Source organism: Convolutriloba macropyga, chromosome 2, assembly GCF_964194025.1.
Source record: "Convolutriloba macropyga chromosome 2, txConMacr16.3, whole genome shotgun sequence".
NCBI classification, from domain to species: Eukaryota; Metazoa; Xenacoelomorpha; order Acoela; family Convolutidae; genus Convolutriloba; species Convolutriloba macropyga.
In genome coordinates, this window is record NC_134469.1 from 50,686,670 (window position 1) to 50,696,441 (window position 9,772).

The window sequence follows — 9,772 nt, forward strand, 5'->3', positions numbered from 1 at the left end:
GGGTAATTAATTCATAACCGAATTTGGTGTTTATTACAGGAGAAAACAAGAGTCCCATCCCAGGCGGGAACGGTGGATCCTCTTTCGACTATAGCATCTTGTTGTACGTCGGCCTCGGTCTCCTCACTATAGTACTGGTGGGTGCTGTGGTCTTCCTGCTCCTCCGCAGTTCCTGCCCTAGTCGCAAGTCTGGACACGGCACTCGGCTGCGACCTGTGAACTGTGGGGATGAGAAGACGTATGGCAATGGCAGTATGGGAAGTAAGTATTCATTCACTTCATACTTTGCTGTTAAAACCGCTTGTATATAGCAGAAGCCTTAGCTGTTGGCCAAGATGTTTTAATGATGCAATATTTGAATTTGCGATGATCCCAGATTAGTTCTTAAATTCAAACATGTAAATTTTACGGCTATAACCACATGTTAAACATTTGCATTTCAATACATATGACACAAATCACGTGAATCATTGGATGCTTAAACGGGAAGTCTTGCTATAATTCGATGCAATGAGTCAAACATGAGAGTTAACATCCACTGAATTCTGATGAAAATGAAGCTGCTTTAATGATGGGAATGGCCGTGTTAGTTTTTTTTTAAATAAAATTAGATTAAAAGGGAACATCTTTCCTTTGCTCATTAAATTCGTATCATTTTCACGTGCTGAGCCAGTTTGCTGTTTTCTTTTTGAGGTGTGAGGTTTTAAAAATAGTATTGTAGAGAAGTAGCAAATAATACGTCATTTGCTAATCATGAATGCCTGTAATAGTATTATTTTTTGAACCTTTGCAGTTAGTAATGTTTTACATGTTCGACTTGGAAGCATTCAATTAAACGCAAAATATGTTAGATTTGAAGGTCAATGGCGTGTGTTCCTTCAAAAGCTGATGATGGCCATAGTTTTTAAATCTTTGTCAATATTTTAATGGTTGAAAAGCTGATAGAATTTGATCTCGATAGTTTTGTTTCCAAGTGGTGTTTTTTTAACTACATAATAGCCTTTTGACAAGTGAACTCATAAAAATAATAGCAGCTAGGTTGTGTATGTGTGGTGAAAAGAATAGTATGGCTTTGACAGATAGTAGAAGTAATAGAATAGAATAGGGCCTCCCAACGAGTAGGGAATGTAACTGTCAATGTTTGTTTGGATAACTATGGCACAAATGGTGCTACTTAATTACTAGCACAAATGCCAACTATTAAAAGGATCCCCTCTTTTCATCTTTAGCTGTCAATCTATTAAATTTACTTGTTGATAAAATGAAAATTGCTATTCCAGGCATAGTAGCATTTAGCAGTTTTGTTATTTTTGCCAGGATGCTATTTACTGTTTCTTGATTCATTTATGACTTGGTCTTAATGAGCTCATTTAAAACTAGTTTAATTAGTAATGTGTTTTTGGTTGTAATATTTTTAATTATAACTCGTGAGACGTGTCGTTTGACTTGAGAAGTATAGCTTCAATAGACTGACGCCAATTCAATCATAAACAACAACATTAATTAACCTGTGAATATAAAAAGTCTTTTTTTTCAACTTTTTCTGATCAACTCTCTAGCCGTAAATGCTCAACTTTCGAGATTAACGCTTTCTATCGTCTCTCGAACTACAAAAAGCGCAGAAAAAGTTGTCTTTGTTTATTCACAAACACCGCAACGTCGCACTCTTTACACAGAAAAGGTGTTAAAACATCATTTTATGAAAAACTAATTGACCACTCACGCGTTGATTATGTACATGTGCTCTGAACACGTTCTACCACCGATATCATCGGCTCAACTCAAAACTCATGGCATTCAAAAATTGTGTGGTACATGAACGCTTGCTTGATCTAAAGTTATGTACCATCAATTTCTAAGCTTACACTTTAGAAACATTAGTCAATCATAAAACCAACTAAATGGAACTAGCTTTGGTACAATTGTCCTGTATCACTTCATAGCTAAATTGATTACTCGATGACGCTGAAAGCATCCTGCATTAAAAAAAACAAGCATGAAGAAGAAGAATAAATTGTGCGGCTTTTCTTTTTATAAAAAAATGTTGCCTTATGTTGTTGCTGCTGTTGTAATTGTGCGACTACTTTTCAGCGTATTATTACTACTTCTACACAAATCCCGAGGAGTTACTAAGTAGTCCGCGCTCTCCTCGCAGTAAGTGTGTATATGACCACCGGGCCATCCTTCGTGGCAACCCACGAAGTATATGGGTTCAACCCCCCCCCCCCCCCGTCCACCCCATCCTCCAAATACAAGTTTTGACCTTAAGTGACTTTATGTCAGCGAGTGTGTCACTCAGTTGTATCAAAGGGTTGCACAGTCATGAATTGCGTATTAAGTACTCGTAATGGTTTCATTATAAGTTACGTGCTAATCAATAAACAATTCGTTATCAATTTACTATTTGGTGTTGTCGGTTGTTAAATCACACACTAGGCGAAATGTATAAGGAAACGTAGCATTGGTCGAACTGAGCTTAACATCCTTACTAGCATCACGCATTAGAATGTGGATCTCGAGCACAGAAATTCTTAATGTCGTTTTTTAACGCTCGAGGAAATTGCATTGCCATCGATGTCTGTCTAAAATGGGCTGTTGTACGATAATATATGGGATTTATAATGACATGGGGGGGGGGGGGTTAGGTGTGAGAACTGTTCAACATTTCGACCAATGCTGCCGATTTCCATAGAAGTTTCTCGTTTCGACAATCAGTCAGAATGAATGATCGTTTTGGTGGAACGCTTCATCGATTAAATTGATGGACTGCATTAGACTTTAGATGCTTCCAATCCGAAATTCAGTGCATATTTATGTAGCCATTGTAGAGTATATACAAGTATGCGCCAGCTTTGATATTTAAATTTACAGTTATCTTTTGCGTAATAGAAGTCTATTTATGGACACAAAGTTACATCAGCTAACGTTTCAGTCTAACTTCTCGCTCAAACAGATCTCGCTTTTTAAGTTGTAGGTCTTTTGGTTAATATGATGATAGCAGCCTTGGGGTGATAGTTTTTGTTATCAGCCCCACGAAAATATCCCAAAATTTATAAGTGATGGACTAACTGTTGAATGTGTTATGAACAAGTGATGATTTCAGGTTTCGCTTTAGGTAAGAAAGGGCGTACACATGCATAGTAACCAAAAGACCAAATAAGCCTTTCAAGCCTTTTCGTTATCAGTGCCAACCAGACCCTTATGTTCAGTTTCTTTTCAGTTGTTTTTGCTAAACTGCCTAAACAATACCCACACCACTCGAAGGATGTCCATCTATTATCTCCTTACAAAATTTTAAGCCGTCCTTTCAGTGTTAAAATGTCATGACTAATTCTCAAACTTTGACTAAGTTGTGTCTCAACAATGTACGATGTGCTCGGTAACGTTCAGTGCAAGAATTGCTTTAAAGGTGGCAAATTTAACTAAAAAATTATTCATTCTTATTTACCTTAGAGAGGGGCAATTCGCGGATCTGAATGTTATCGATGTGGGCAGATGCTTTGCACGTATAAATTGTTCTCTAGTCATGATATGGTGTCATTATTCTTAACTTGGTATAAATGTTGATATGTTTGTTGTGCAGGTAACGGGATGCAGAATACGGAAGTGGACATTGACAGTCTAAGTCCGCAGTCCAAGTTGATGACCAATAACTACTTCAACATGCAGTACCACATGTCACCCGAGATGGGACTGAACCCAGCGACTCGTAAGTCAGATGCACTTCTCTAGTCTATCTTAGTTGCCTTCACCTGTAGATATATTGAGTTGTTATAGTGATATGGGCTACAGCCTAGCGAAATAAACGGGGAGCGTTGTTTAAACCATTCATTTAAGTATGCTGGTTTGTAGAAAAGTTGTTGATTAGCTACAAGGAAACTCATGTATCAATTTATTCCGATAAAGCCATTAATTGTCGGGATATATTGTCAATGATTGGGCATATTTGAAGAAAAGTGAAAAATCAAAGGGTATTTTTCCGGACACTCTAGCTACGGTTCATTGTTTTATTTCACAATTTTCGCTATTGCTTATGAGATTATTGAAACCTCTTTGTGGCCCTTGGCTAGATCATTTGATAGTGAATAGCGGAAGTTGTCTGAAAGTTGCGAAGGGTGTTGAACAAAGCGCCCCCTTCACGCCGTTTTGTTTGATCTCGCGTAGTGAATATAAACAAAGTCGCCATTTGACGGTGTGGTTTGCGCTAGGGTGCAAATGACTCGTGCTTTATATGCTTGTTAGCAATTTGGGAAATGGAGGTGTTAGACCGGATTAAGAAGCGGAACTAGCTCTGGATTTGCCAGGCGCATGAGAGAGCAATCGTTTGGGGGAGGGAAGGTGGGGGAGGGGGTATTAACCTAGGGCTCCCGTGGTGCTTGTCAGCACATGGTATGTTAATGCAAGCAGACACATTGACACAGCAATTTGCAGCTAAGCATTGAGATAACATCTAGCACTAATGTGCGATCGAGTTTTACAACTATATCAATAATCGAATCACACACATACATACATACATACATACATACATACGCGTACACAAACATGCGCACTTTTATTCTTCAGAGCTTGTTTTGAGCCCAAAACTATCGCTAGATTTCGCCTGCCTTTTATATATTGCTCTCAGAAATTATAGCTACCATATATGCTTAGGAGATTGGTGCTAAATCCTAAGAAACCAAACAGTCTTAGCTAGAAGCCATATAAATTAAGAAGAGAGAGAGAGAGCCTCGCTACACAGACGTGTTCAGTGCGATTTAACTGCGTGCAAATGACGAAAGCGCGCAATATGTTGGAAATAGGTCACTAGTTTCCTTTGAACAGGCCTGATGGCTTGATGCTAACAAGGTCCGAGGAATTGGGTCGTGGCCCATATTTTTATCACACTGAATTGGGACCGTTGAATTTTGACTTAGCTCATTGTTGTGCGCACCCTTTGATGCGCAAAGTCATGAGTGTAGACTGGGTAATGTCATGAAAAAGCTGAAGCATCTTATATTTCCTAATAATCGTAAAATTTTATGACCAAGCAAACTTGAAATGTTGCAATTTGAACTAAATTAATCTCGAACTAATTTCGTCTGAAAACCCTTCAATCACTCACAAACTAGGCGGAGTAATTTGAAAAGCCTTCAATTGTTGCAAGTTGTTAGGGTTGTTTCATTTCAAATAGTTGTTTATTTAGTGTATCTTTTGTTAAATAGTCCCTTTTCACATGTTTAGTGTATAAATATCATCACAATACCAACTCGCCCTGTAGCGTGGTGACCTCTATGAGCACCCCCGTTCACATTGAAGCGCCAGGATCAGCTGCTCACCATGGAGGTGGCCCCAACCACCCCAATGCACTCCTGTATAACAACCCGCACCACATCCCCCACTCCATGACAGCTGCCGTATTGGCTAGAAATGCGGCCGTATCCGCAGGCAACGGTGCTGTGGTGTCCGCTGCACCTGACGTCATTCGGGTGCCAAGTCCTCCACATGGGAACCAACTGAACCCTGGCAATCCGGAGTATGCTGAAATACCAGGTGAGATGAATGCTCAGTGATTGTCAGAGTTGTTTGCTATTAGATTTGATTGCATCATTGAATGTAATTGTGTTCATCTCAGTATGGTAGATGTGAAAACCTGGAATTTAATTGTTTAAGGAGGCGTATATGAACTAGCCGCCCCCAGCAGCATGAGCTCAGACAATTGTGTTGAATGCCAGAGGGAGAGAGCAGCATTGGCGGCTGCAGCCGCTTTGGGCCAACATACGGGAGGTCCTGTTTTAAACGCTCAGTATCAGTCACACCACAACAGACAAGCGCAGCAGCCAGGAATGGTAGGAGACACATGCTTGGTGTCCCATTCTGGGGTGGGCATGGGAGGTGTCTCAAGTGGAGCCTTGACTCCTGCAACGTCCACTATTATGAGTATGAGTTCGAACCTCGACAATCACTCGAACGTATCTGGGACACCGTCGGGTGTGGTGTTACCAGGATTTTACGGCGGGATTCCCCACTCAGCAGCAATGGGTGGACCGGGAGGTGCTCCCAACATGCACGCTTTAAGAGGCGCAATGATGAGTGGGAATCAAAGTGGAAGCTCCAACAGTCCAATGAGCGCAGGCGGCCAACCCAACAACCCAGTAGCAACCATGCACCCCAATGCACCAGCACATTTTGCGGACCATGTGAACAACAATCACAATCAACAACAACAACAGCAACAAATGATGGGTGGTGGTGGAGGTGTTTGTCCTCCCGTTGCGAATAACACCCAATACCACCAGCTGGCTAATAACGACTACACCAAATTAGACGAATCCATATCAGGTAATTGCTGCACTCTAATAATAGCACCACTAATCAACTGAGTCGACTGACTAGATTTATTGTGACATGATTTATTCAACGTAGGTAGAGTTTGAGAAGAGTGAATAGATGTAGAACTTAATCCACCACCAGTTTGCTAAGGTTGATCATCAAGTGTAATGTAGATCATTACCGAGACTAGGTTATGAAGCATTCACTGTAATGCTGTATATCAATTTGCACCCTTTTATGGCAAACATTGTACATTATTGTTGAAAGGATATTGAGTTGGGATGAAATGTTGAATGATGAACAGATAACTATGAGTGTGAACAATTTGGTCAACATATTTCAGGGTTAACCTCTTCCAAGACGTAGGTTTAAACGTTGATCCTTTAGACTGTTTTGTGCTCAAATTTATCATTGGCTAATCCAACAACAACAACAACAACAATCAACCAATCAATCAAACAAAAATTAGGTTTCATTCATCACCTTTTGATCAGAATTATTCACTTATAATTAGTCATATTGATTACACAATTAGAGTGGCATTTCAAGACTGACTTTTTGTCAATCCATACCCGATACGAAGTTTGTGCAAAATGTGCAAAGAAAAATTGGCATATAATAATATTTGGACCATGAAGGAGGCGCGAAGGTGGGGGTGGGGAGGTGTGAAGATTTGCTTTGATCCCTTGTGCTTTGAATTAGCCCATGAGTGTAAATAGAAAAAAGAGATGAGAAAAGGACCAACTGATTTACTCTATGGCTCTCGCTAGCTCATGATTAGAAGTCGTCTATATGTACTAATGACAAACGAATGTTCAATTTGCGTTACATGTGTTTTATGCTCTCTGAGTTTTCTCGAAGCTAACCGCATGATTTGATTAAAGTTTGTTCTAAGTTTTCTGATGAGGAATAATAGAAGGCATTTAACGTTTGTGGCTTAATTGAACTTTTCCCTGGCGCCGCGGCGGCTCATTTAACTTGATTTAAATATTAACTTGGTTACGCTATTTCGAATACTGTTTTCACGGCTTTGATTGAGAAAAACCACTTCAGTTTTTGCCAATTTGACACCTTTAGTTTGTTCTTTACCTTTCTTAAGTGTGCATTTATTAATCTTGGAAAATGTGTGCTTTAGACTCAGAGCCTGAAAGCAACACCCCTCCCCCTCAACAGTCAGTGTCAGCCGGAGGGGTCAATCAATACAACTGCAGTTACCCCCCTCCCAATGGCCCCGACAACATCAAGGGGTCCGCTAACCGTCATTCATTTATCAACTCACAGCACCATCACCAACACCCCCATAGCCAAGGAGCCACCCTACCCACTTCAGCGTCTTTTTTATCCGGGGGTACACTTCCCAACAACAACAACGGGGGTACCCACAATCCCAAGTCGAGCAAGGCCAACTACAGCGCCGAGTTCCCGGGAAATGCGTATAACAACCAAGACATACCCAACACACTGATGTACAATAACCCTGGGGTGTCTGGAAGTGGAGCCAGTATTGGCCACCCGGTGTCTTCCAGGGTAGCGGACGTAGCATCAAGCACTGGTGGTGGTGTTGGTACAACATCGTGCAGTGGATCCGTGCCAACATCCGCCTCTAACTCCCAGCAGCAACAACAGAACCACTCTCGCCCACGCATGGGAATCTCCTCGACTGTGCCCTCAGCTTTAGGACGAAGTGTCGCTTCCCTACCACCATACGCGGCCAATGATGTTTGCTAAATTGAAATTGACGATGCTCCAATTCTTCCCAAACTACCCAAATTAATTCCCTCTATTACCCTCCCCTCGTCCGTTCTAACAACCCCAGAAGCATCAGAACCCAAATCCGCCCTTCCGGATGCAGACCCAAAACAGCATTGGGATATTGGTGTCCTGATGTAATTTATTGCAGAAAAACTCAACAAAAACTTTTGATGCCCAGATTAATTCTTCAAATTTAATTTCAGAATTTTTTTCTAAGAGATAGGCAGCCAACAATCAAGCAATTAACGAAATGCGGTGACATTTTGTTGACGACAGATGCAGAATGACAGATCTAGAGCATTTCCCATAATAAACTCGTGACCTTAAAAATGTTCTTACACAATTATAAAGCAATAGAAAATATTTTGTACAAACTTAATAAATTGCTTTGTTGAAAAGTTTTATGTTAGTTTTAATTACTTAATTCATTTCTATCTACTGATTGATTTTGCATTCTTTTGGAATTCAGCAAATGAAACAACAATCATAAGAGTTGCAAGAAGGCGCATTCGAGTCTGTGCATGGCGCGGTAGGATTAAACAGCCGTTTTTGGATAAATGTTTCAAAAACATTGATAGAAAGAAGAATTCAAGTCACGAGTGTAGATTAGTGTAAATGACATCAATTAAGACGATTTTACAACTCGGTCTCTTAAATATCGTTAAAACCTAATTGTCGGGGAAAACGTTTTTCAAGTTTATTTTGAAAACAAAATTTAGGAGTATCAATGTACTCGTTTGTTGGGAAAAACTCAACTGATAAACTTTAAAATTTAGTCCCAAAGATCAGTTAGATCCACTGTCTTTGAAAAGTGAGTTAGCGGATCTTGGTACCAGAAGATTTGAATTATTCGAAACCCGCAGACTGTAGAATCAACAGCGACCTCAATCACCAGCTAGATTTGACCATAAAAAAAGTTGAACTACTGGAACAGAAAATAATCGGGAAAGCAGGTGTCTTCAATTTTCCCCAATTTTGTTATTTCACGCCAAAAAACTTACACGTCAGCTTGTTTTCAATACTTCTAGACTAAAAGATTTTTCGCCAAAAAAGAAAAGATTGTTAAATACAAAAAAGAAACACTTTATCTCTCAATGATTGCATTGTTTGTTGTTTCGCACCACTTTAGTGGGGGGAGGAACTATGTACTCAAATGGGTTTTTGTTCAGGCGATTTTGGCCGATCAATATAATCATCGTAGAGAGTTGCAAGTGATATCATTAGAAAGCCCGTTCAGCGTAAAATATGGAATTATAAAAACTCTTTGATTTTCAATTTTTACCAGTAGTTACCAAGGTTTAAAATTTGTTAATTGCGACAATATTCCGTTGTTTTTTTTTCACATTTTCCGTAATTTTGACCCAATTTTTTGATATTTTTGCAAAAATATATTACAACTGTTAACGGTAGTGTCATTGATTTTATCTTTGAAGATAGAGTAGAGCTGTTGAATTGTTCGATTCGAGATTTTTTGGGGAGAAGTTTTTCAAAATTCAGACACTTTTCGTCAAGAATGGGACCAACTATGTTTTTTTAGTCCCTTTTCTCGAAAATTTCCGGAATTGGACAGCTTAAAACTGCTGTCATATTCTTTTTAAGCTCAACAATTGAGCTAGTTGCGCTTTTTTTAAAAATATTTCCGCATTTAAAAATTTCATGAAAAAAACTGGCATAAATTTCAAATTGGAGCTCAATTAATGACAGATAT

At 39.6% G+C, this 9,772-nt stretch overlaps 1 protein-coding gene across 3 annotated transcripts in view; it reads left to right on the forward strand.

The window, feature by feature from the left end:
- Nucleotides 1-8,506, forward strand: part of LOC142358742 (roundabout homolog 2-like) — a 41,292-nt gene extending 32,786 nt beyond the window's left edge. Inside the window, exons 15-21 of one of the 3 annotated variants that reach the window (XM_075410293.1) lie at nt 40-261; nt 2,092-2,154; nt 3,584-3,709; nt 5,224-5,532; nt 5,653-6,321; nt 6,656-6,674; nt 7,448-7,599. In XM_075410293.1, the coding sequence (XP_075266408.1) occupies nt 40-261; nt 2,092-2,154; nt 3,584-3,709; nt 5,224-5,532; nt 5,653-6,321; nt 6,656-6,674; nt 7,448-7,460 (1,421 nt within the window). In that variant the 3' untranslated portion in view covers nt 7,461-7,599. Of the gene's footprint in view, nt 1-39; nt 262-2,091; nt 2,155-3,583; nt 3,710-5,223; nt 5,533-5,652; nt 6,322-6,655; nt 6,675-7,447 lie in introns of all 3 variants that reach the window. The other 2 variants (XM_075410291.1, XM_075410292.1) reach the window with 2 other exon arrangements.
- Nucleotides 8,507-9,772: the final 1,266 nt, after the last annotated feature.